The sequence below is a fragment of the Cervus elaphus genome, chromosome 20 (assembly GCF_910594005.1).
Source record: "Cervus elaphus chromosome 20, mCerEla1.1, whole genome shotgun sequence".
NCBI classification, from domain to species: domain Eukaryota; kingdom Metazoa; phylum Chordata; class Mammalia; order Artiodactyla; family Cervidae; genus Cervus; species Cervus elaphus.
This window is the reverse complement of record NC_057834.1, coordinates 99,015,876-99,043,374: the sequence shown is the minus strand read 5'-3', so window position 1 is coordinate 99,043,374 and position 27,499 is coordinate 99,015,876. Positions and strand designations below refer to the sequence as shown.

The 27,499-nt window shown below is 40.4% G+C and overlaps 1 protein-coding gene across 1 annotated transcript in view; it reads left to right on the top strand.

Moving 5' to 3' along the window:
- The window catches only part of IL12RB2 (interleukin 12 receptor subunit beta 2), a 79,813-nt gene that overhangs the window by 7,415 nt on the left and 44,899 nt on the right, over window positions 1-27,499 (top strand). Inside the window, exons 2-8 of the mRNA XM_043876032.1 lie at window positions 3,463-3,574; window positions 5,079-5,366; window positions 9,876-9,990; window positions 11,970-12,154; window positions 13,397-13,539; window positions 15,144-15,294; window positions 24,434-24,513. Of these exons, the coding sequence (XP_043731967.1) occupies window positions 3,499-3,574; window positions 5,079-5,366; window positions 9,876-9,990; window positions 11,970-12,154; window positions 13,397-13,539; window positions 15,144-15,294; window positions 24,434-24,513 (1,038 nt within the window). The 5' untranslated portion in view covers window positions 3,463-3,498. The remainder of the gene's footprint in view (window positions 1-3,462; window positions 3,575-5,078; window positions 5,367-9,875; window positions 9,991-11,969; window positions 12,155-13,396; window positions 13,540-15,143; window positions 15,295-24,433; window positions 24,514-27,499) is intronic.

Genomic DNA, 27,499 nt, shown 5'->3' with positions numbered 1-27,499 from the left:
ATTTCTGTGCCTCAACCATAACAAGCCTGTTCCTCTGCCTTCAGGCTTTGCATTCAATATTTATTCTGCCAGGAAAAGTCTTTCTGAGCCTTCAGCTGGCCTGTGCCAATCGCAGCTCAAGTTTCACCTCCTAGAAACACCTTCATTGTCCAGCTTCTCTGCTTCCCAGGGACTCTCTCCCCTTAGCCTCTCTTAATCTTTTGTCATTATCTGAATGTATCTGTTATTTATTTACTCTTTGTCTACCTACTCCAGAATGTTGACTCCATGTAAGCTGAAACTCTGTCTTTTCTCCACTCTCAAGTCCTTGGCACCTGGAAACTGCTAAGTTCTTATTTAATGAGTAAATGACAGAATAAAAAGTGTCTGAGCTGAGTTGGGATACATGAGTAAGACTTAGGCAGTCCAAGAACAGTGGAAAGGTAAGAGAATAGCAAAGACACAGTAGCATGGAGTGGTATGGGATGTGGGGGGGAACCAGGAGCAGCTCACTGTTACTAGGCAGTAATGTCAGTAGTGGTGGATGTAGCTGGTGATGAACACAGGAATTACCAGTCACAGAAGCCATTAAATGCCATGACCTTGGCCTTTATGATTTAGAGAGAGCTGAACTGTCAGATTTCAATTTAGGTCAGTGTTTCTCGACATTTTAAACTGAGACCCAGAGAATACATGTTGTATTTTCTTCAAACTGAGATTCATCTCTAGATTTCAGAGGCCACCATGTTTTTTGGCCCTTAGACCCTTTCTCCATCTTCAAAGGCAGCAGCCACAGTCCTTATATCACGGCTCTCTGACCAATTCTTCGCCTCCCTCATTCACTTTTAAGGACTCATTAGGTTGGGCCCTTGTGGGTGGCTCAGATAGTAAAGAATCTGCCTGCAGTGTAGGAGATCCAGCTTCAGTCCTTGGGTCAGGAAGATCCCCTGGAGAAAGGAATGGCAACCCACTCCAGTACTCTTGCCTGGAGAATCCCATGGACAGAGGAGCCTGGCGGGCAACAGTCCATGGGGTCACAAAGAGTCGGACATGACTAAGAGACAAACAGATTTTCACTTGGGTATCCAGGGTAATCACCGTACCTCAGGGTCCCTAACTTTAATCACATCTCCAAAGTCCCTCTGTCATGTACCACAATGTATTCATTCACAGGTTCTGTGGATTAGAGCATGGACATCTTTGGTGGACCACTATGCTGCAGGGCCCACAGGGATATTTATAGGGGATTTTCTATAACTCATATTCCTTCCCCCTCCCTCCCTCCTTCCCTTCTTTCTTTCAATGCTTATAAGGCCTTTCTTTTCCAAGGCCAAGTGCTCACATACAGCAGCGAGCAAGACAGTCAGTGTTCCAGCTCTCATGGTGACTTAAATTCTAACAGAAAGGTAGATGACTGATAAGCAATCAAAACAGGAGATTGTTTTATGATGTAAGTAAAGTGATGCATAGAAAGGAACTGGGCAAGACCACTTTGGCTGAGTGGTCAGGGAGGGGCTCTCTGAGGAAGTGACACATGATCTGAGATCTGAAGGATGTAAGTCAGTCAGCCACTAAGAGCCAGGGGAAGAGGATTCTAGCAGAGGAAATGAAAAGTGCAAAGTCCCCGGAGCAGCAGAAGACATGTCTTGTTCAAGGAACAGTCTGAAGGCCAATGTGAATGAAGCAGAGCAGCAAGGTAAAAAATTAGAGCAAATGATGTGACGGGCGATGTGAAGCCAGCCAGTGGCTGAGATAGTCATGTATGGTAAGGACTTGGGATTTTTTTCTAACAGCAAGGGGAATCCACTGATGGGTTTTAAATAGAGGTGATACAAAGCAGGGAACATAATCCAATTTATGTTTTTAAAAGGTAGCCAGCTATGTGAAAATGACTTAGAAAGGGGCAGGGATGGACTAGAGAGACACATTAAGGAGCTATGGCAGTCATCTGGGGGAGAGATGACAACTGAGGTTTGGACTGGGGTGAGGACAGTGAAAGGACTGATCTGTGATGTATTCGGGAGGTAAAATTGACCAGACTTAGTGGTGATTTGGCTGTGGGGTATGAGAGGGTGGAATGAAGGATGACAGCTAGGTTTTTTAGCAATTCACAGGATAAAAATTTTATTCCCGGAGGTAGAAAGGGCTGGAGGAAGAACAAGTTTGGAGAAAGGAGACCAAAGTTCAATCTGAACATGTTAATATGGAGCAGTCACATCTGAGAACTGATGTCAAGGAGACAGACATAGGAGATTGGCACTCATTGCAGTGTCTTAGTTGAAGATAAGCATCTGCGAGTCTAGCATACAGATGGTGTCGAGAGCCAAGAGACCAGATGAAATCCCTCAGGAGAGAGTAGAAATAGAGAAAAAAAAAAATGTCTTGAGTGCTGAGGTCCTCCAAGACTTTCAAGTCAGGAGGAAAAGGATGAGCCACCAGAAGATGCTATTGAAAAGATGCTAATATTATTTGGAGGCTTCCCTGAGTAATGACTAAGTTAGAAGTACAAGAGTCAAATAAACTAGGGGATGCTCTCCGGGAAGCCCGCTAGAGCAAGACTGTAATACCTCTAGCACTGAACACTGTGCCTGGCACATGAAAGGTAACCATCACTGTTGAATGAATAAGTGAACTTTTCTGAGGCTTTCCAGTGGCATTCTGGCACATTTCTGGGCATGGGAATAAGAGGTGGACATTTCCATTGGCTGGTTGCCAATGGCCCAACATCACACAGCTTTTCAGCCTGCTTCATGAATTTCTGGCCCACTTTTGATAAAATTTAGAGAATTTGCTAGAGCCGTTCCTTAGGTTTATCTTTGGAAACAAACAGAAATCACCAACTTGCATTTTCCAAATCATTTAAAATAAAAATACTCAGTAAAATAAATAAGTAATGAATAAACAAGCAAACAAGTAAAATTGAACTTATGGAAAACCGAAACAGCCCCCTTAGAACCCTTGGAATTCTTTTTTTATTGCCAAGGAAATCAGTCTTGTACTGAGTTCTGGGGTGTGGGGGGTAGTAGTGGTTATGAGCCACATTTTAATCTCCTGTTACGTCCAGGAGCACAAGACTAGATCAGAAATTCTCACTACTCTTGGAATTTTAACACTAGTACATTTGACTATGATGACACAGACTTGTTTGGAAGGAAAGAAGCTTTGTGTGGGATTGAATCTCAGAAGATTAAGTCCATAGGCTTAAGATTTTTGCCCATAGGCTCAAAGTATTTAAACCCAGTTCTAAAGGACTCCAAACGTCAGATCTCTTCGCCTACTCTTTGCTGACCCCGAGAAACTTAAATGACATGGGGGTTAGAGGTGGCTAAGATTTTTCGTTTATTGGTTTTAAACATCATTTTTTTAAAAAGTCTCTTAACAACACAGAGAAAATTAAAGGAGCATTTTAAGCCCTCTGAATTGTTTTGATTGTGGTATTTTCTGAATGTATTTAACATGAATGAATTTGTCTTCTTTCACAAGGAAACATACAGAGGTGTATTCCAGAATTGACTGTTCATGGCACATACAGTTAGCGGGTGCTCACTGGCACTTATTTTTATCATCATGTTGCTGTTAGTTAAGGCAAAAATAGGTAAGATATTTCTGTAATCTAATCTGTGGAGAATTTTTGGTTTAAATTCTCAGTTATAGATGAAATATGCATTTTCAATAAATGTTCTGATGGTCTTTTTAAGGCAATCTGTCAAGTTTAAGTGGATAAGTTTGGCTCTAAGTATGTTACTAATACGTATTTTATTTCATTATATTAATGATTGAAACTCCAGTGATATCTTTTGTTCTTAAGAAAGCGACTAGGTAACCAGGTTAGGAATCATGAATGGATGTTTTATGTTATAGTGAATTTTAACAGAAGTGAATTTTAACAGAGTATTCATGGATGGATTCAGCTCTGCTAAAAAAAGAAAATAATGGCTGTCATTTTCTTTGCTTTTTTTATTGGCAGCTTATTTTGTACTTTTTAACCCATTAGGATCAAAGAAACAAAAAACAAACATAAAAGTAAGAGAGAGGAAGAGACTTATTGCTGAAAATAAAAATGGAAACTTTTCATTTAAAATAAATATTTAATATTTCCTTTATTTGACTTAAGTAACTTTTTACCAAGTTGTTTATGGTAGTTGATCCAAGCAATTTTCAATTCATGAAAGACTTTCAGTGGAGGCTTTATATCATATCTAAAAATTCAGGGTGAATCTATAAGGGTTTTTTTTTCATCAGCAGTTACTGAGTACTACCAAAAACTGCTAATTCACGATTAGCTGTTGTATTTATATATACAGAACCACCTGGAGAGTAAGAATGACCTCTCTTTAAGAGTTTATTGTGGGACCTGACATAAGGAAAATAATATAGAGAACTCTTTTTAAAAGAAAAATACTTTTGTGTGCTTTAGTATTAGCTGTATTGAGAGTGGTTCATCCTACCTAGGGTCTTATATCTTGGAGGAATACCATGGTAAGACCTAATTTCCACCCCTGATTCCAACTACAAACATACCAGAGCCCCTAAATATTTTCTCTTTATTATAAAATAAGGCTATGGATTACATATACTTTATACCCCTAATATAGCAAGAGGGGATTATTCCCAAATGTGCCCTTTAACATTTGTAGTAGCCTTTTAAGCGTTTGTGATAGCTTTTTAATCATTTTGGTATGAGTATTGAAGTAAGTGTTGTAAATGGGCAGGGAAACAAATGTGATTTATTCTGGGAAGTACTTTTTAGTAGTTTGGTGAATAATTTGCATGTAAGAGAGATTGGCTTTTCCTAGAACTGTGTTCCTGAATGTTCTTCCAACCCTATTTTCTCACCACTTTCCTATTTATAGTTCTGGTTATAGTATTACTATTTTGAAAAGGATGTATACTTTAGTTCAAGTACAGTTAGACTTTAACACAGTTGCCTTCTGTCCTCACTGTGCTTCACCAATAGAGCCAGAGCAACGTGGCTTATGTGTATTTCCATGATTTGATGGCGTTTGTTTTATCCAGCTTTGGGAAATGTACAAAGACCCTCCAACTGAAATAGGTTTCTTACGTGCCGACTCATCTTTTGCATTTGTATCTTACTGCAGATGTGTGCAAGAGAGGGGACGTGACTGTGCGGCCTTCCCATGTCATTTCATTAGGATCAGCTGTCAACATTTCCTGCTCTGTGAAGCCCAAACAAGGCTGCCTGCCGTCCTCCAGTTCTAGCAAGTTAATCCTCTACAAGTTCGACAGAAGAATTTATTTTGACCATGGTCACTCCCTCAGTTCTCAAGTCACAGGTCTTCCCCTGGGCACAACCCTGTTTGTCTGCAAGCTGGCCTGCAGCAGCAGTGACGAGATTCGAATATGTGGGGCAGAGATCTCCGTCGGTGGTGAGCATTCCATTCTGAGTTCCTAGAGACTGTGATCTTCTGGTATTTGACATGTATTAAGCAGAAATCCAAGTAGAGGACAGTGTTCTTTCTTCTCCCACTTCAAGAATATATTTAATCTTCCTAGTAACATGAGTACCTCAATGTGTTAAGTCCAGAAATCAATAGAACTGGGATCTCATTTAGTAAATCTCCTCTTTCCTCTCCTCTTCTCTCCTCACCTTCCCTCCCCTCCCCTCTCCTTTCCATCCTTCCCCTTGCCTCTCTCTTTCTCTCCTCTTTTTGGCCATTAAGACCATTTACCTGTTGCCCTTGGACTCCAAAATCAGGAAACCGGCTTTCTGCATCTGAATCTACGTGCCTTTTTGACTTACAAGAGTTTGCTCAAAGCCACAGCCTCCTAAAAAGAAGAGGTATCTCTTTTGACTTGTGCAGTCCAGGCTGATACCCAAGGCTGAACACTTCTCCCCTCTCTGACTTAATGTAAAAAAAAAAAAATAGTTCTTCCATCCTCTTCACTGCTGACCACTGATTATTATACTGAGCAGATGTTAAGAGAGAACTATCATCATACTTAGTATCTTTCCCTGGGTTTTCTAGAAACCTGTCTAAGACAAAACTGATGTACTAAGACTTCAGAGTGGGAGAGGAGTTGTCCAGTTCCAGGGAAGCAAGAGTGAGGGAGTGAACCAGGAAAAAAGTGGAGCAAGCATGAGGTGGTTAAGTTACTGACCTGGCCACGGCATCACCGGAAGATACAGCTGGTTGCTTGGTCACTAGGACATCCCCAGAAAGAACATATGGCAATAGAGTGACAGGTGAAAGAGAGAACTGTCTGGTGTAGGTCAAAGTTCACCCACAGAGCACCAACTCCCCCGCACTTCTAGCTTGCACTATGGGTCTCTCCACGCCGCCGCCAGGGGTAAGAACTAAGAGTTGGCGTCTGCAACCTGAGCCACAGTGCGCAGGGTGAGCCAGCAGCTCACCTTCCTGCCACTTGTAGTCTGCATCTTTGAAGGTCCAGCCCTGCAAGCCAGTGAGCACGCAAAGGCCCTGAGCCATCCCAGGGCACACGGTGCCTCTGTGGTTCCCTCTGTGGTTCCTGGGAAGCTCCAAACTGGCAGGTGAGAGGTGTGTGGAGAGCAGGAGGAATTGCTGCTGCAGGCTGGCTGGCTAAGATGAACGGACAGGGTCCCTGTCATAACGAGAGTGGTACAGAGATCAGTGTGACTCTTATCAGGAAAGACAGAAGCCTCTTCTCTGTGACCTGTAACAGCAGCCCCCAACCTTTTTTGGCACCAGGGGCCAGTTTCATGGAAGACAGTTTTTCCACAGACCGTGGTAGGGGGGCTGGTTTCAGGATGATTCAAGCACATTGCATTTACTATACACTTTATTTCTATTATTATTGCATCAGCTCCACCTCAGAGCATCAGGCATTAGATCCTGGAGACTGAGGATCCCTGATCTATAAGGACATGGTTGGTGCCAGGCAGTAATTCCCGGAGGGCCACCACAAGCATTGAGCAGAACACCAAGCATATCTAAGCAAATCACTGGGGGTGTGGAGGCATAAACTAGGTCTCATACCCCTCTTCCAGCTCCGGGGCTCCTCTTCACAGCTCTGATGGGTCATGTAATCTCAGTTCTGACAGCCTGTGATGTAGCAAAAGGAGCATGGGCTTTGAATCCCAACCCAGCCACTAGCAGTGGACTCTTAGACAGTTTCAGTTCTCTCAGCTTCAGTTTCTCCATCTGTGTGATGAAGATACTAACACCTACCTCCTAAGATGGTTGTGGTGATTAGATGATATCTTGGATGCAAAGTGCTTAATCTAGTACCAGGTACCTAGGAGGCACTTCAGTGATGAGAGCTAGGTTTGCAGTTCCATTGGTTTTACTCTTTTCTTCATGTATGCAGTATGCTGAATGGCTGAGCATGTTTTGCTTGAGAGGAAATAAAGTATTGGTTATAGGCAAAATGAAATTTTTTCTTAAAAACACCATTTGCCCTCACCTCCTTTGTCTTCCGAACACCTCAATATTTTATCCAGGTAATTCACCGTCTTATAGACCAACATACGATGTTGGTATCAGACATTCTCAGCTCTGTGATGTCAGTTCCAAGTGTTCACAGTGCTGCAGGTGGGTTTTTTAGGGAGCTAACGATGGCCTTGGAAGTCAGTGTCTTTGCAGATGTCCTTAAGCCATTCCATTCCATTTCCCATCCTTGCTCAGATGCATGAGAGTGCCACAGCCCCTTTCATTTGTTTCCTTTTCCATCCAGAGGTTGTGCATGCATCTGTGGCAACTGCTAGCATCAGGAGATCTAATGGTAAGGCACGTCCGCCCTGGTGTAGCTCAGTTGGGCAGCGATGCTGGAATGTTGCTTGTGCAGCCTGCTCAGGTGGTAACCACACCATCAAATGGCTGCTCTTTGAACAAGTTTAGCACCTTTGAGGTAAAGAACTGACTGGAAGCAACACCTTTTTCTGAGTACGACTAGTCATTCCAAGAAAAGACACAATGAATGTTGGTTTCACCTGGTGCAGTAAGTTTAATTCTATCTGGTGATGAACTGGGCAGCCTATTTTCTCTTTGGTGATAAGTGGTAGTCCAGAGTGACATTGCATACCCCAAGTAGACCTGTCATAAAAGTGACTGGTTCTTCAGGATTGGGAATGGGTAGATGGCCTTGAAGCCTCTTCTTTCTGGCCCCCTCCTGGGCTTGTGCTTCTCTGCTGCCCAGAGCTCATCCAGATTGTGCAGTAACTAAACAACCAGGGCTCTACTTAACCTCAGAGGATTGGGCCACAACTTATTTGGACAACCAAGAAAATAAATGAAAGACAGTAGATTATTGCTTAGTTGTTTTCAATATATGCTTAGCTGTTGGTATTTCTGAACGTTATTTTTTAAGACTTTTTATTTCATATGGTAAGTAGGGCTTTTGAAAATAATAATAATACACATAATAATGCAAATAATATTTACATAATACAAATAATAATTACATGGTAAACCATTTTCACTTCAGAGGCTTTGATTTCTGATGTTTTCTTAGCTTCAGCTATTATACATTTATATTGAAGAGAATTAGGTCTGGTTTACCCTGGGACAGACAGTCTCTGCCCAACCCATGTCCCAGCCTGAAGTAGACACCTTGATTTCATGGTCCAGGGAACTCACATTTAATAAGTTGGTTTGATTTGTGAGTAAAAGTTATGGTCTTTAAAGTGAGATGTTCTGCAAACGTTTAGGAGTAAGGGTGAAAGTGAGACTAACTTTTTCATCATGCGAAAGTGTCAGGTGTATTATCACTCTCTTATTTGGTCATCAAAAGACCCTGTGAAGCACTGGAGAAATGATGGTAGTTGTACACATGTATTTACTTTCAATCCCCCTGAAATAAAGCCAAGATGCAGTAAAGAAAGTTTTTTAGAGGCACAAACCCTAAAGGACAAAAAGAATGGGAGGGGAGACACAGCAACAAAGTTTTGGAAGCTGGAAGGCAGGTGGACCAGCAATCACCGGCTTGGCCTATAACTGGCAGCGAGAAATGTCGAGATGTGACCTGGTTTAATGCAGAAGCTCCCACCCTAGACAGACGAAGTTGATGATACCATGTACTGCTGCGAATAAGAGTAGCAGTGGAGGTTAAAGTTCTGTCTTTGACTATGAAGTGGCTTCATTTAAAAATATACACCTTATGGTAGAAGGGGCCATGCCTACCTTGTACACTTTTGCATTTCTACACCTAACGCTGCTGCCTGGTCCATGGAAGGTTTTCATTCTCTGTGTTCATAAAGAATTAATTTATAAATATTCATTAAGTGCTTCAGTGATGCTGCAGAAATTAGATTTAGGTGGTACATCCCAGGAGGACTTGACTAGGGCCAATGGATAGACGTGCCTTGGCAATAAATTTCAGGTCAATGAAGAAAGAAAGCCCCTAATTTTTAAAAGTTTCTAATATTTGAATGAGCTTCATTCTAAAAATGTAAACTCATCATCACCCAGGGTATTGGAACTAGCACTGAATGTTCACTTGTCAGGGAAAATAGTAGAATATGATGGTGAAAGGCTTGAACTCAAGTCAGCCACTCCTGGGCTGGAGCCCTGATTCTGCCACTTCATAGTTTTGTAATGTTGGGCAAGATACTTCATCTCTTAGTGTCCTCTTTGATAAAATTAAGATAATAATAGTATGTACTTGATGTAGCTGCTATAATGTCCAATTGAGAAAAACCACTCATAAAATACTTAGTATAGACTTGGCATATAGTAAGTGTTTGATCCATATCCACTATTATTACAATTGTTATTAGAACAAATTCATGCCTGGGAGGTACATTTGAACTTGATGGGATTTGAAATAGCTCCCAGCTCATCTGTGTATGGCAGACATAGGGAAAGTATTGTTATCTTCTTGGCAAATAACAATAATGTAATTGAAATACCACATGTGTGCTGATTCAAATAGGTAGTTCTATTCTTTTTTTAAAAAAGTTGTTCCAGAACAGCCTCGAAACTTATCTTGTATACAGAAGGGAGAACGTGGAACTGTGACCTGCGCCTGGGACAGAGGACGAGACACCCACCTGTATACTGCATACACTTTACAGTGAGTAAGACTATATTTGCAGCTTTTTGGTAGGTCTTCTCTTAGATGACATTTAGAAGTATCTAACAGTTCTAGCTTTACCGAGAGAAGAAGCAGTAAACACCTCCAGATACTTAGATACTTAGAAAAAAATTCTAGTAAAACTGGTTCATTCATCTGAAGTGTGAGAACTTATGTCTTAGGCCTGAGGACTGACTCAGAGATCTCTTCAGGGCATCCAAGGCCCACGTTATGGATGTTCTTCCCTGCTGTATAGGGTTAAACTGACTGCTCTCTAGGGTTAAATTTCTCTCTTTTGCAGTTGCAGACTCTTGGGTCAAGGTTTATAAATAGACTCTTTTTTGTGGTAGCTTTGCATTAGCCCTGGAGGACTTTCTTTTCAAAGGACCTTTTAAAAGACACTTGCTCCTTGGAAGAAAAGCTATGACCAACCTATACAGCATATGAAAAAGTGGAGACATCACTTTGCCAACAAATGTCCACATTGTCAAAGCTATGGCTTTTCCAGTCATCATGTACAGATGTGACAGTTGGACCAGAAAGAAGGTGGAGCACTAAAGACTTGATGCTTTTGAATTGTGGTGCTGGAGAAGACTGTTGAGAGTCCCTTGGACAGCAAGGAGATCAAACCAGTCAATCCTAAAGGAAATCAGTCCTGAATATTCATTGGAAGGACTGACTCTGAAGCTGAAACTCCAATACTTTGGCCACCTGATGTGAAGCGCCAACTCACTAGAAAATACCCTGATGCTGGGAAAGATTGAGACAGAAGGAGAAGGGGGTGACAGAGGATGATATGGTTGGATGGTATCACCGACTCAATTGACATGAATTTGAGTAGACTCTGGGAGATAGTAAAGGACAGGAAAGCCTGACATGCTTCAGTCCATGGGGTCACAAAGAGTTGGACACGACTTAGTGACTGAACAACAGCAACAATCTGACCTGAGAGTTTACGAAAAGAGAGAGTCTGGGAAATTCTTTGCCTTGGAATTAATTCTGTAATCCCATCCAGAGATCTAGCTGGTAGGGCTGTGACTAAGTGAGGAGGAGATAGGGGAAAGGAAGTGGGGCCTAGGGTTCTGATCTGTACTTGGATCTGGCACTTCTGTGAAGTAAATGCCAAGGTGGCCATAGATCCTCTGGATGATTGACTCAGTCCTAAGGAGCAAAGAGGTCAGCCATGATTTCGGGATTCAAGGCTTCCCTGATGGCTCAGCAGGTACAGAATCTGCCTGCCAGTGCAGGAGACACAGGTTCGATCCCTGATCCAGGAAGATCCCACATGACTCAGAGCAACTAAGCCCATGTGCCACAACGATTGAGTCTGTGCTCTAGAGCCCAGGATCCGCAACTACTGAGCCCACATGCCATAGCTATGGAAGCCACACACTCTGGAGCCTGTGCTCTGCAACAAGAGAAGCCACTGCAATGAGAGGCCTGCATACTGCAACAAAGAGTAGCCCTTGCTCACTGTAACTAGAGAAAGTCTGCATGCAGACACGAGGACCCAGCACAAACAAAAATAAATAAAATTATTAAAAAAAAAAAAAAGAATCCACCTGCAATGCAGGAGAGAGGCAGGTTTGATACTTGGGTCAGGAAGATGCCCTGAAGGAGGAAGTGGCAACCCATTCCAGCATTCATGCTGGGAAAATCTCATGGACGGAGGAGCCTGGCGGGCTGCAGTCCGTGGAGTCACGAAGAATCGGAGATGACTGAAGTGACTGGGCACGCATGCATGCATGCAGAGATCATTACTCACCCATATGAATGTCAAAAAGCATTTCATTTCTATCAAAAAAAAAAAGAGGGGTTAACTGTGGTCTTATGACCACAGAATACAAATATCCCCGTGGTATATCCCCTAATAAAACATATCAAGAATTTTCGATACTTGAACATTTTGCTCCTTTGTGCTAAAAGGAGGCAACAGCACATAAAGTGTCTCGCTAAACACAAGCATCTTTCATTTACAGGTTAAATGGACCAAAAAATTTAACTTGGCAAAAGCAATGTAATGATCACTATTGTGATCATTTGGACCTTGAAATCAACCTAACCCCTGAATCACTTGAATCTAGTTACACAGTCAAGGTTACTGCTATCAATAGTCTTGGGAGTGCTTCTTCATCTCCATCCTCATTCACACTGTTGGACATAGGTATGTATTATTTCACTTTTTTAGGTTGATCTTAGCCTGTGAACATTATTTTTAGAATCACTTGTGTGATGGTTTCAAAAGGGAGAGTGGTTCATGGAGAGTGGCCAGTAGGCATAGACAAAGGATAGATGTGTCTTTGATGTAAGCAAAGGATGTAGGTCTCTAGCGCTATAGAGACATGGTTGTATAAAATGGAATATGCAACATTATTCTCTGTGTTGGAAAAATAAGAGCCTGCTGGTTTCAGATCCTGTGAAGGCATGGGCTGCCAGTGATACTTTCTGAGTGAGGAGAGGGTCATGTGAGGTTGTTCAAGAAGCCTAGTGTAAGCCTATCATGGTGGAGGTGTCTTTTCAGGGTCACGGCTACTCCATTGTTCTAAGGTAAGGCTGCGTGTGGGCCTGCAGGGCTGAAGCAGCCAGGTGCAAACCATAAGTAAAGTGTATCTGTGTACCAAATGCATCTTCCTCAGAGAATACTTAGGTTTACCCCTCTCATCAGCTTGGGCGCTGGAGTTAGCCAGTCCCAGCACATTTCTGAGCAAATGTAATTGGCCCAGTTGAATCAGAGGCAAATTCCAGGCATTCCCAGGTAACACTGAGCTTCTGGCCTGCCTGAAGCTCTGGCCTCACACCACATGTCTCTTTTCTCTCTTCCCAAAGCATCTCACTGCATCACACACATCCACACTGTGCAGTACAGTAAACGATGTACGTCAGCGTCTACTATACATTTTGCCATCACAATCTTGCCCATTTTGCCTTCCTTCTCTTTACGTTGACCATTCATCTCTAGCCACCTTCTTTCCCTCTTCTTCTCTTATTCCTCTGTTGCTGTGTCTCTTTCCTATGACTATTCCTACCAACATTTTTTCTCCTTCTGACATGATCACCACTAGCCACACCTCTACCTTCTCAGCCATTGAAACTCTTGGGTTTGGCATATTGGTTTTCTTTAAATCATTGAATTAAATGAAATCCAAATTATCAATGATGTTTATGGTAGTTTATCTGTATAAAAATGGGTAGATTTTTAGGGAAGATTAAAGGGAATTACTTTAATGATTTAGAAGTCAATCCAATTTTTTCTTCCTTCTAAAAGTGAGGGACTACTCATCTGTTTCACCAAGTTGGCGGCTGTGCATTTTAGAAATGAGACTTGTTCAACTCTTTATAGCTCATGTAGTTATAATTTCCAGTTGAGGAGCCTGACTCACACTTTTTTGTTTGTCCTGGTTACCAGTGAGGCCTCTTCCTCCGTGGGACATCAGGATCAAATTTGTAAATGCTTCCGTGAACAGGTGTACCCTTCTGTGGAGAGATGAGGGGCTGGTGCTGCTCAATCGACTCAGATATCGGCCCATTAACAGCAGATCCTGGAATATGGTAATGGCCTCTAAGAGTGAAGGGGAAACCAGGGAGAAATTCTTAGTAGCACCGCCCAGATGTCTTTTTTCATACCAGCAAAATACAGAGTTTAAGAATATTTAGCCCAAAAGTACACATATACATGTGAGACATATCAGTCAATCATTTACACTTGTTTATTGAGAAGTATCTTAGGGAATTCTCTGGCAGTCCAGTGGTTAGGACACTGCCAAGGGTCCAGGTTTGATTCCTGGTGGGAAAACTAAAATCCCATAAACCATGCGTCAAAAAAAAAGAAAAAAATGAAAACAAATATCCTAAAGTTTGATCACTGATGCTGAAATTTTTTAAGCCATAAGCTTCTGTAAATCCACACTAATTTTCTATGATTTATTTCTAGTAAATGATTCATTTTTCCTTGTTGTTCTACTCCATACCCCATTATTACTTCCATTATTACTTTTTAGTAATTTCTTTTAAATTATTTATATATTTAGTTGACTGCACTGGGTTTTAGTTTCCACATGCGGGATCTAGTTCCCTGACCAGGGATGGAACTCAGGCCCCCTGCATTGGGAGCACAGCGTCTTAGCCATTACACCACCAGGGAGTCTCACATTCTAGTAATTTTTTAACCTATTGGAAAAAGAAATATTAGGGAATGTTGAGAGGCTTATCTAAATTGAATATTCCAAGATAAAACTTTACACTTTGATATAGTATTGAACATTAAATTTTTACAATAAAAATGTAGGATTATTATTCTTTCCAGTATTTTGGTAAAATATAGTGCCTATAATAATAACAAAGGATCGGCTCCACATAGGAGAATTCCATGGACTATTCCCTGGGGTCACAAAGAGTCAGACACGACTGAGCGACTTTTACCCTATTCAAATATTAGTCGCTCAGTTATGTCTGACTCTTTGTGACCCTGTAGAGTGTAGCCCACCAGGCTCCTTGGTCCATGGAATTCTCCAGGCAGTAATACTGGAGTGGGTTGCCATTCACTTCTCCAGGGAATTTTCCTGGCCGAGGGACCCAACTCAGGTGGATTCTTTACCATCTGAGCCACCAGGGAAGCCCTAGTTCCACATATAGAAAGGTATAATAATTAAATTTTTATATATTGTTGTTGTTCAGTCACTAAGTTGCGTCCGACTCTTTGCGACCCCAAGGACTGCAGCATGCCATTTAATAATTTTCTTATATAATTAAATTTTTCTGTTTGGAGCCAGTTTTATGTCTGTGTTAAAACATTCATTGCATTCTAATTGTGGCCAAATAAAAAATAATATCTAGTTAGAAATAAGCTTTTTCAAGGCCTTTTTGAAAATGAGTAATTTTCAGTCTTTACTTGTTTTATAGCTGGTTTCTGGATCCCCCTTGGAATCTATATAGATGAGTTGTTAGATCCATGAATTTTTTTGTCTTTGTGTCTCTAATGAGACGCTGTTGTTTCAGGTTAACATCATATGTATTCAGTAACCCAGTCATTATATTTCTTCTCATTGAATGACAGATTTGAAAAGTAAAAAGGGTTATCTAGTTTGGTTTTCTTACCTTTATTTTAATTAATTTAGTATTAACAGGCACTTAAAAAAAATCTTGTTGGTTTCAAGGTTAATGCCACAAATGCCAAAGGAAGACATGACTTGCTGGATCTGAAACCCTTTACAGAATATGAATTTCAGATTTCCTCTAAGCTACATCTTTATAAAGGTAGCTGGAGTGATTGGAGTGAATCATTGCGAACACAAACACCAGAAGAAGGTACGTGTCCAAAAAAAAGGTGGGGGGGGTGGTCGGGGAAGGAGGGGTGGATAAAAGGTGTGAAAGACAAGAGAGAGAGAGAGGAAGATGTAATAATTTCCTTAGAATAGACTCTAAAGTACTGATACTAAATCAAAACAGTGCATTAATTAACAAGCTCATTTTAACATCAGCTTAAGTATTGAAGCTGTCCAGGGAGATATGTTTATATTTCTTGGAAATTTTTGACATTAGTTAAGTCCTACTCCTGTTTGTCACATATTATCACATTGGTTACAAGCTTTATGCTTCTGTTTGATTTTATCTTTTACTTCTATTTCACTTACTATCTCAGTTACTCTCTCTTATTCCACAAAGCTATGACTAGTAATTAGTTTCATTCCTTTATCAATAAACCTTGATGCATCTTGCCTTTTGGGTTCTATGAAAATTAATATGGCTTTACAAGCCATACTAAAAGCTTGGGAAAAGGTAGTCTCTGGAGACATAACATTTTAAAATAAAGTTTAACATCCAACAATCCTCTTTTCCAAATATTACAGCCCTGCACTTCTTCAAACTTTGATACTCACTTCTCACATGAGTACCATAGACTGCCCATAGCTATGAACAGGAGGTCAAAGATATTTTCAGTCTGATGAGCTTTTTTTTTTTATATATAATTATTGGGATGACTTTCATTGAAGTTCGTGCTGCGGTTCATGGGGTCGGAAAGAGTCGGACACGACTGAGCAACTGAACTGAATCAAATATTTTATTGAAGAAAAAATGTTTATATGAATTTTATGCCTCTTCTAAATCTTTGGAGACATAAGAAATAGCCGTTTGAGTATTAGTTTTCGAAAGCACTCAGTGATACAATATACAACTTCATAATTTGTCTAAATCTGTCTCAGAGGAAATATAATTGGCATATAATCCATTGCTTTATAATCTGGAGATTTTCAGCCATTAATGGCAGAAAAGCTAAGTGCTTATTTGTGAAACTTACAGGTATTTGTGCATATAAACTAGCCTCATGACTAAGCTACATTCATTTTCTGTGAGCTACTAGTGATTTTTGGTAACTGATGACATTGAATGACTTTCAAAGATGTAAACTATTAATCAAATAAATAATATATAAATCATAGAATAATTGTATACACTTCCTTAACAGTAATTTCATTTCTCTAAAAATGTTTATAAATGAATTCATTCAACAAATTATAATTTTTCCTCTCATTTTATGATAACAATGTTTTAACGTTGAGCCACTATTCTCTCTTTGAATGTGTGTCAGTTTTAAAATCCACAGCTTACTCCTGTTATCCTTTTGTCACACATGTCAAAGTGATGCATTTTTAAAATGCCTTAAGGATTAGAATATATACATTATACAGATAAAATTCTTGGATATAGGCCATATTTTATGTCCAAGTCCAAGGTAGTGTATAGTCTGAGAAGTTAAGTTGTATCACATTAAGCTAAAATATAAAATAGGGAAACTCTGGGCTCATAAATTCTTGTCATTTTTACTCACACTTGATAATGACCTGTTTAGAGATGTGTGAAAAGTTTTTTCTTTTTTTCTCAAGTGTTTATCTGTTGAATTGAAAACCCATCAAGGCAGAATGGTAACTTTCTCATATCCTATATAATGAACCACCACCATAACAATGAATATAGCAACTTGTTGTGTTTATGAACTCGTGGATGGTTATGAATTGAACCAAGGAAGCTGGCTTATTCAGAGTAGTTGAAAACATTCACAAAGAGAGAAACCCATACTCTGAAATACGCCACATTGACCAAGCTCTGCTGACTTCCTCTCTGTCTGAATCTCCCTTTTTTGTGTTTGATCTTTCTGTGGGTTGTTGTAAGATCTCTTTTCTCTTACTCTAAGCTTCATGGTTTTCACCTCTTACCACTGTTTCTGTCATCAGTTTCTGTATGAAACACCAACTGATGTAAACCTAAAAGGTGTGAAATTTTTTTAAACACTTCTTCCTTTTAACCCTTGGGATATGTATGCAAATGTAACTTGGCATTTAAAAAAAATACTAGTAAGCTTTTTTTTTTTTTTAGTTACTGTCTAAAACTGAGCAATGTTATTATGATAGAGCTCTTTCTTTGTAGCCTTGGCTACTCAAAACAGTGCAATATGTTATCTCTTAGTGGTTTGGGTGTAGTTATTTATAGCATGTCAGCAGAGAATGAAGGCATTATTCACTCCATATGGCCCTTCTCCATGTCATTAAATTAAACTCTTGTCACAGTCCTCCATGAAGAACATTTAAAAAATGACCACTAAGTAAGGGGTGGAAGGAAACCACTTCCTATGCTTAGGAAGACAGTCCAGCAATCAGTATACATCAAATGTGGGCCTGATACTGGGAAATGAGCAGTCATATTTTGCTTCTGAGCAGTCATATTTTGCTTCTAGTGGGAAAACAGTCTTGAGTTTGGGTTGCATAGTGTCTTCACATGCCTGAGAAAATGTCCAGGTGTTGGGGTACCCTGCTTCCTCATCATTTTGAGCACCTAGGAGGAGACTCCAAAATAAAGGTGAAAGAACCATTCCTTAGAGCTACATTAACAATTAAGTGTTTCTAGCTATTCATTCTTCATCATTTTTCAAAGTGTTATTTGTATCTTTGGTCTTGGTAAACTTGACTGTGGGCAGTTAATAAAGGAAGTGTTAAACGCTCACACTAGTGCCAGAGCAGTAAAGGAGCAGTCCTCCCCCATCATGGTGATGGCATAGGTAATTGGTGAGAGATCCCCAAAGAGGGAAAAAACATAACTGCATCCACCCATCTTCCCATTGAGAAGCTAGACAATTTTCATTCACTTGTGATTTTAAACAATTGCTAGGATGGGTTAGGTGTGAACAATTAAATACTAGATGTTATTTTACCACCTGTTAGCAAGCAAGATGGTAAGTCTAGCTTAGGAGTCAGCAAATATTTTCTAGAAAGTTCCAAGGCTGAAATAATAAATATTTTCAGCTTTGCAGACCTATGATCTTTGCCATAACTATTAAAATTTGCTGTTATCACATGTAAGCAGCCATTGACAGTCTAGAAATACATGGACAAAGCTGTATCCAAAATTTTATTTTTGCACACTGAAATTTGAATTTTATAAAATTTTTATGTCACTAAAAAGGATCCCTCTTTTGATTAGTTGTCAACCATCTAAAAATGTGAAAGCTATTATTATTAGTTCACTGGCTATACAGAAACAGGGAATAGGGAACCATGGATTTGGTCCATGGGCCATAGTTTGCTGATTCCTAAATTAGCTAAACTTGAAAATATCATGCTTGTGTCTTTTTGCCTAAGACTTGAGGAAATGAGAATGAATGGTTCTTTGTCTTCTCAAGGGACTTAGCTAAAAACATTTTCAATAGAGGGAAAATGTTATGTTTAAGATCCAATGAGTCTCCTTACCCTCTTTTATTCTTGTGGCCTCTTCTAAGCTCAATACCTACCCTGGAAGAAGTAAATGCCTAAGCTTAATTATTTGACAAGATGGTAATCATTCCAATGGGAAGAAATGCTTTCCATGAAACCCTCCAAAAGAAGCCAGTGGGGAGTAAAAAACACTTCTCTGGATGATCTGTGAGGAATGTGTATATGTCAGGCACTATGCCAGGTACTCAGACACAATGATAGCCAGTCAGATCCTCAGATTCAGGGACTTACAGTCTATCTTGGAACATCAGGGAAAATTCCTGGAAGAGATGGCACCAAGAATAAGCTGCAAAGCCCAAAGGGAATCTTGTGGCCTTCTACCATCTGGAGCATGCGGTCTCCAAGGTACTGCAGTAGAAGTAAAGAGCTATTCCCTCCGGGAAGTACTTGCTTCTGTTGAGTTCTGTGAAATCTCTTGTTCCTGATTTTTCTTCTACCCTCTTGGCCAGTTCTTCCCAGTCTTTTTTGCTGGCCATCTTTCTCTTCTTAATCTCAATATATAGGGCTTTGTATTGTGTCTCTTTCTTTTCCCAGCTGACCTCATTCAATCTCATGGCTCTAAAATTACATAGGTAGGTAAAGAGAAAGAAAGAATATAGTTTCTGTTCTGGCGTCTCTCCAGAACTTCAGATTTGTATTCCAGTCACCTATTCTACATCTTCACTTAGATATCAACAGATACACTAAACCTCAACATCGCCTAAAAAGATGGTTTCTTCTCCAATGCAAAATGCTTTCAGAATGCCTCTGTTTCAGTCTTTCCTTTCATGATAAATGACTCCACCATATTCCTAGTTATTCAAATCAAAAAGTGGAGAAATTATCCTTAAAGTCTCCTTTTCTCCCATTCCATCATATCAGCATTGAGTCTCCTAAACATACTCAAAATGTATTCATTGCTTCCATTGCTACTCTGGCTATCCTAGTTTAAGCTACTTTCTCATTACAAAGCATAACACCAAAATGAACACTTACAAACTCATCATTTAAGTTAAATGTTGTAAAATTACTAATGTATTCTTACCCTGTCAGACTTCCCCACAGGTAGCCACTGTCCTGGATTGTGTATTTATGTCATCATCACACTTTTCTCATAGTTTTCAGAAATGTATATATTTCTAAACAGTGATTAGTGTTGCTTGTTTTGAGCTTGATCAAAATTATATGCAGTATATAATCTTTTGCAACTCATTTTTTTTCCCCATGAGCACTCTAACATGATGCCTCCATTGATTTTAGGATAGAGGAAACATCCCTGCTTCTGTTAAGAAATAGGCTCTTCACTTGTCTGGATGTTGAAAGATTATCTTTCTTAAGAAGAAAAAAATAGATGGTGGATTTTCAGCTATGTCAGGTGTTCCCAGTAAATCCAGTGAAATGAGAATAGAGAAGTAATCATCAGATTTGACAAAGCAGCATTGATTTCTGACCGGGAGCAGAGTTGTGGGGGTATTGAATGAGAGTGAATATGAGGTGAGGGAGTAAAAACACTGACAATTCACTGGAGTAGGATGTAGCGTTAAGAAATTCCTTAATTTGTTTTAGGATCAGAGATAATACAGTATATTTATAAGGTGATTTTTGGGACCTAGCAGAGAGGAAGAGATTAATGATACAGGAAATAGGATAATAGTGGGAGAGATACACGTGATGAAGCAAGGAGGATGGGACCTAGAACTCAAGGGGTTGGTCTGTGATGGAAGTAGGGAATGCTTCATCCACAGTAAAATCAGTAGAAGTGATGTGTTAGGGGATTGATGGGGAAGTTTGAAAGATTTCATGGTGGAAATATTAGGGACTTTCTGTCTGATTGCTTCCTTTTGCTCAGTAAAGTGTGAGGCAAAGACATGAGTTGAGAGAATCAGATCATTGGAAGTCAGCAGGTAGAGGGACTTATAGCACCAGCCTTTGGAAAGGAGCAACCCCTGTGGATGATGAGCCACCAAAAATAGTGACAGAAAGGAGTAAAAAGAGAGAGTGAACGAAGTGTTGAAAGTTATCAAAGAGGAGGAGGGGTGGGGGAGTCTGTGAGGGCTTCCAATGGAGACATTGCAGGTGGTAACATATAAAGGCAAGAGTCTACCATGAAGAAACTTGTTTAATCATGTAGGTGTTTGTGAATCTGTGAATCTGTTTGAGTTGTTTGAAACTAGAATTTAGAGAAGTGTATCACAGTCCAAAGAGTGGACATTGAGAAACCAAGGTGGTGGATGATTTACTTGGCTCTGTCTTTCCCTGCCTGGAGCATGGCTTGGACCAAAATGTTCTCATGGGTTCAATTTAGTCCACTACCTGAAATCTCCCAAGGTACTCCTTTTTCATATTCACTTTGTGTTAAATTCTCCATTTTCACTGTTCTTAGAGATCTTTCTACTCTACTCCACTGCCTGCTAAAACCTCTGTGGAGGGATTGCTGTCTACTTGCAATTCAGTTGCTCTCATCCACACCCTTGCACTCACCTTGGGTTCCGAGATGGATGCTAATCTCAAAAGCAGCACATGGCTTAGCCCTGATTTACTTACCACACGTCATGTTTCATAGAATCCTCAAATCTTGGGATTCTCTTGTAACTCAGTCAGTAAAGAATCTGCTTGGAATGCAGGAGACCTGGGTTTGATTCCTGGGTGGGAAAGATCCCCTGGAGAAGGATATGGCAGCCCATTCCAGTATTCTTGCCTGGAGAATCCCATGGACAGAGGAGCCTGGTGGGTTACAGTCCATGCGGTCGCAAGAGTCAGACACAACTTAACGACTAAACCGCCACCACCAGAGTTGAAAGAATCCTTTGAGGGCAGTTAAGCCAATCTTCTGCTTAATTTTGGATGTCCTCTTTTTTTATATTGGTGATTCCTTCCTCTTTAACCCAGTTTTTTTCTTCACATTGATAGTACATTCATCTCAGAAGAAATGACTTCCATTGCTCAATATTTATATTTTTTTTTATCATTTGTACTCATCCTTTTTGTGTGTGTCACTTGGGACAAATGACCTTTGTCTTTCCTTTTCTTACCTGCCTATGATACTTTTATCTGAATTTTTTTTATGACACTGAGGTTAGGACCCCCAAGTGATTTTGACAGTTGAATGTCGAAGATTCTCTATAATATTAGCCCTTATATTGCTTTACGCAGCAGTAGTTTGACATTTCTAGTCATGAAGTTTTACACTTTGAAACCCATACAGATTTGGCTAATGATTTCTCTCCCATAGAGGCTTACACTGCAGGTGGGCACTATTAAAATTTCAGCTTCACTTGCAATTTATCTTTTGAAGAAGATATGACTCTTGAATTTGATTCTTAGCTCTGTAATAATCTGGTAGGTTGTAGAGGCAATGAATGGCAATGAGAGGTGAGTGTTCCCTTTAAGTTTCTTACCTATATGTAATTAACTGAAGACATGTAACACCATGGACCATGTCCACTGGCCTTGACCCTGAGCACACCATAGTTTCCAAATCCTGACTGGGTAGTCAATGTCTGGGTCATCTAGTTTGTGGGGTGTTCAGATCTTTGCTCAACACGGTGAACAGTAACAGGGTCTTTGGAGACAGCAAAACTTGGGCCCAGCTCTCAGCTTTGCCATTACCATCTCTGTAGTTTCTGTAAATCATTTGACCTTTGTCAGCTTCCTTGTCCTCAGCTGCAAAACAGATCTAATCATATGCTCCTTCTGCACTTTGTGAGGATTAAGTGAGAGCATGGATATAGTGTCCAGAGATTACTTGGCACGTGGTAGGTGGTCAATAAACACCAGACCCCCTTCCTTTCTGTTGCCTCTGCTTTTTTCCTTTTTACATATGGACTAGCAGGAAAAAAAGTTCCGAGCTTGATTCCTGGGTCCCTGTAATCCTGAAGGATAGAGAGCACTTTCAGAATGTCTTCTGTACACATTTCTTACCATTAAGTCCTCGCTGCAAGGGTGAATACTACCACTGGTTGGAAGAGAAGGGGAAGAAGTGAATGTTTAGAAATTAAAAGAGATGAAGGTGAGAGAAGCAGGAAAAGGAAGTAACAAAGGAAAAGACTAGAACATGAAAGAGGCACACCCAATGGAGGGCATAAGTTTTACAGAGACGTTGTAAGCCTTCCCAGAGCCAAACAACTGCATGATGCAGAGCAAAGATCATAGACCAAACAGAGCTGTGTTCAAAGCCTGGCTTCTCCACCAATTAGTTCTGGAACTTTGATCAAGTTCCTTAACTTCTTTGAACTTCAGTTTTCAAGTGAAGAAAACAACAGCAGCTAAGTTTACTGAGTGCTTAACATGTGTAAGCACTCTTATGTTCCGTTTAAATTCTCACAACAGCCCCATCTGATGTGTAGAATTATGATCCTCGTTTAACAGACGAGGAACCTGGCTTAAGGACATGGTTAGCATTGTTCAGGATCACAGAGCCTGGATATGCCCATGGAGGGCCTGGCTCTGGAGCTCACACTTTAAGCACTGCACCAAAGCTAGTGGATCATGGGGCTGAGGAGGACGTGAGATGTCACTGAATGGGCCCACATGGGGCCTGCCCTTGGTGTGTGCTGGGACATGTGCCCCCTCCCTGTCCTTCTTTCTCTTCTCCTCTTCCTGGCTGCTTGTCATCTGCCATCCAGGTGGGACTTAGCTTTCTGGGAATTCCCAGCTGGTTAAATGGAACTTCTGCTCCAGAAGGAACCCCAAGATAGCTTCACCGTAATATACTCTGAGAGTCACTGTTACACAAGTTAGGTTGGTGCAATTGAAGCCTGTTTTCAGGGATTGCTTCTATTGATTCCACCCCTGGCTGTAAATCAAAACAAATCTGATAGTGGGAGAAAAAAAACTATTTCACCCACTCATAATACACCTACATACACACACTTAGACATAGGAGTTGATTAATCAGTTTCTTTTCAAAAAATATGTTCAGTTGACTTTCTCAAATTAAATTAGTCCATATTTGACCATTGTTTTATGGATTGGTGGTTATTTCTTCTACTAGTTCAGCCTGTGTTTCAGCATCAAGTAGATGATATTCCCTGGTTTGTTCATTTGCTTATTCATCATTTAACAAAGAGTAACTGGGAGCCTGTTATATTCTAAGCACTGCAGTGGATATGAGGAATACTAAGATGAATGAGACAGACTTCCTTACAAATAGATTATTGTCTAATGGTCATAAAACCAAATAATTATACTCCAACATAAATTCAGGAATGGAGATGAACACAAAGTTCAGCCTTTGTGTTTTGTATTTTACAGGATTGAAAAATGTTTTCCTCATGATTTATGTCTATTTTCCTGTTGAGAATTCTTTATGCATTCCAACAAAAAAGAATTAACCATGTATACTTTCTTTGAGTTATTTTACTAATATATGTTTAAGGGTAAGTTAAGAAGGTAATGTCCCCTTGTCATTTATAAAAGTTTGTTTTTAAGGTTGTTGTTTAGTCACACAGTCATGTCTGACTCTTTGTGACCCCATGGACTACAGCACTTTCTTTTTTCTCACTTCTGTGGTCAAGCATGCTCATTATTTAACAGAAGAAAAAGGAAAATACTGGGATATGAAGAAAATTGAAATTACCCTATAATTCTACTCTCCAAGAATCATTTAATCAATAACCAATTGACTTTTAAAGTTTTTACATTGTGTATTTGTATATATGTATATATATATGAAGCTGTGGATTTTTTCCCCTTCAAAACAGAGCCTACTGGGATGTTAAATGTCTGGTATATGAGACAGCACATTGACTACAATAGACAACAGATTTCTCTTTTCTGGAAGGTAAGTTTGCAGTGTCCACTAAAAATTCAGGAGAACTATATATTTAGTTTTTTTAATTGAGATATAATTGACATATGAAGAGAATTACATATTTGAGTGGTAAGTTTCAAGGCTGAAGAGCTTGTTCTATGGTTGCTTTGATATGAGGCTTCAGAGACTGTGTTGGAACTCATTTTCTCAGCCAGATCTTCATGATGGTTGACTCTATGTCATTTACTTTTCCAACACAAGGGTGAGGACTCTTGACTTCCTGCCTCCACATAATCATATCTTTCCCTCTTCCACTTCCAGTCAGATCAAGGTCTCTTCCCTTCCCGAAGTGTGCCCACCCTCTGACCCCTTTCACCACACCTTCTCTTCTGATTCTGTTCCCTCTCTGCCTCTCCTCCCACCCCACAGATACAGTATGCCCAGCAGTGACCACCTCACTTTTTCATTTTAGGGGAGAGCAAAGCTGTGGATATAGATATTTAGGAATATGTTTTCTATGGTCATTGAAAAGTGAGCGGGTGAAAAGTAAGCTCCTCTACCTCAGGAATACTAATAATAGTAGAAAATATGAGGAATAGGAATAGCAAACAGCCTTTCCTCAAGAATAGTAGTAAAACAGTGGTAAACAGAACAACCTTCCAGGAAACAATGAGGCCTAGTGTTATGACAGAATGTAAAAGTTTCACAAAGTGCTGAAAGCTGGCATTATCATTTCACTTAACCCTTACAAAAACCCTAAGAGATACATATAGTATCCCCACTAATACATGAAAAAAAACTGAGAGTCCAAAAAAGGAGGTTTTTCCCAAAGTCAACCACCTACTAAGTGCAGAGCTGGGGCTGAAACCCCATCCAGAGCTCTTTCTGCTACAGTATGACTCATTTTGCCCCCAAAATATATATACTGTTTGAATTGAGCTACCGATTGGCATGTTTATAAGAAGAGGTTTTATTTCTCAAAACCTACGTCCTTTTTACGACATGTCTTCCAGTTAAGGGTAAATAAACAGTTTTGGAATTATGCAGCTGACAAGCATGAAACCAGAAGTCAGAGTAATAAAGTCCTCTGATGGGGTTAGCATGATAGATTTTGATAATTACAGTCTTCTTCAATTTTAAGAAATGAGCTCTTTCTCCCTCTTTCCCTTTCTCTCTCTCACACATAAAATCTCTGGTATAAAAGGAGACTACTGTAAATAGCTTGGTGAGTCATATCAAGTTCTTCACTTTGAAACTAAAACTGCAGCTTAAAATTTATCTTAAAAAATTGAATTTTTAATAGCAAGATTATTCTTAAAGCAAGGCATTTAGAGCAACCGTAATTTATAAATAGTATAGAAGAACCTAGCTCAATTCCTGGCTGTTGGTTTTCATTTTCACAAGTAAGCAACTGGTTAAAATGCAAATTCTTCATTCCGTAAAGATCCCACCTCCAAAAATGTTTTTTACAGTTATCTGAAAATATGCTGTTCTGGTCCTATTTCATTCCTCTCAACTCTGAGGTTTCTCTTGGTAGAATGAGGGTAATGATCAAAGTACCTGCAGAATTCAAGGTGGGGGCTGGAAGCACAAGTAAATGAGAAGGTGCAAACCCAGAAAAATCACTGGGGCTGCCAAGGAAAAATTAGATGGTACTGCAACATGATTTTTATCATAACAGTGAAAGCAACATACCCAGTGCTAGACCTGTGTTTCTTTCTGTCACAAAGAGCATTTAGAACAGGCGTAAGCAGGGCACCCTGAAACCAGCCTCAGAGCAAAGTCAAAATAACGATTTGTTAGCCAACGGGTAGATGGACATGGGTTTGGGTAGACTCTGGGAGTTGGTGATGGACAGGGAGGCCTGGCATGCTGCGATTCATGGGGTCGCAAAGAGTCGGACACAACTAAGCGACTGAACTGAACTGAACTGAACTGAATGTTTAGCAAACTTCCATATGCAGATTCCTCTCTGCACTCATCTTAATCTTGTCCTTGTTTCTTACAAAGCGTTAGGTTCTAAAATGAAGTCTTGAAATTCAAAAGGGCTTTAAAACTGTTCTAGTCTACCCTATCTCTCATGAACATTGCTTCTAGTCCAGCCAGGACAGATAGATGTCTCTGCTGGGACCTTCAGGGACAGGAAGAACTGCTCTGGAGAGAGCCCACCTTGATGGCATCTCTTGTCTGTAAGTTAGAAAAGGTTTTCTTTGGTGGAGCCAAAATTGTGGGCCCAAGAAGGATCTTTTGGACCGGAACAGATTTGAATAAGAAACCAAAAATGTAAAAACTAGAAGTTTCTACAACCTTGTGCTAGATGGTGATCATGACAGGGCACCTTCAAAACCTTCAGTGATTGTCCAGCCTGAAAAAGGAGAGTTGGAGCCAGCCCTCTCTTTTCCAGGGTTGTTACAGGACTTAGTCCCTAGTCCTTCCCAGGTGGCGCTAGTGGTAAAGAACCCTCCTGCCAATGCAGGAGACATAAGAGATTTGGGTTCTGATCCCTGGGTTGGGAAGATTCCCCTGAAGAAGGAAATGGCAACCCATTCCAGTTTTCCTGCCTGGAGAGTTCCATGGACAGAGGAGCCCAGTAGGCTACAGCCCATAGGGTCACACAGAGTCAGACACAACTGAAGTGGCTTAGCACATGCACACACAGGACTTAGTCCTTTTCTGTTGAATCCTGGATTTCTTCAACGGCCCTACACAGGAAGTGGCAATTAAACCCTGACCAGAGTTACTGAGATGAGTGGTTCTGCTCTGGGCCCCAGAATCACGAATCCCAGACCTCTAGAGCCAGAGGGCATTTAAGCAGCATGCAGGTCCAGCAATCATTTTACAAACATGGAAACTGCAGTCTAGGGAGGGAAAGCGATTTCCCACAAGGATTTCTGTAATGTGGTGCCTGCTGCTGGGAGCCCTTCCTGGGTGGAATACTGCCCTTCTGTTTGGAACCACCCCCCTCCTATTCATCCGACTGGGGATTCCTCTTGCCGCCCTCAGGCAGGACTGGGAG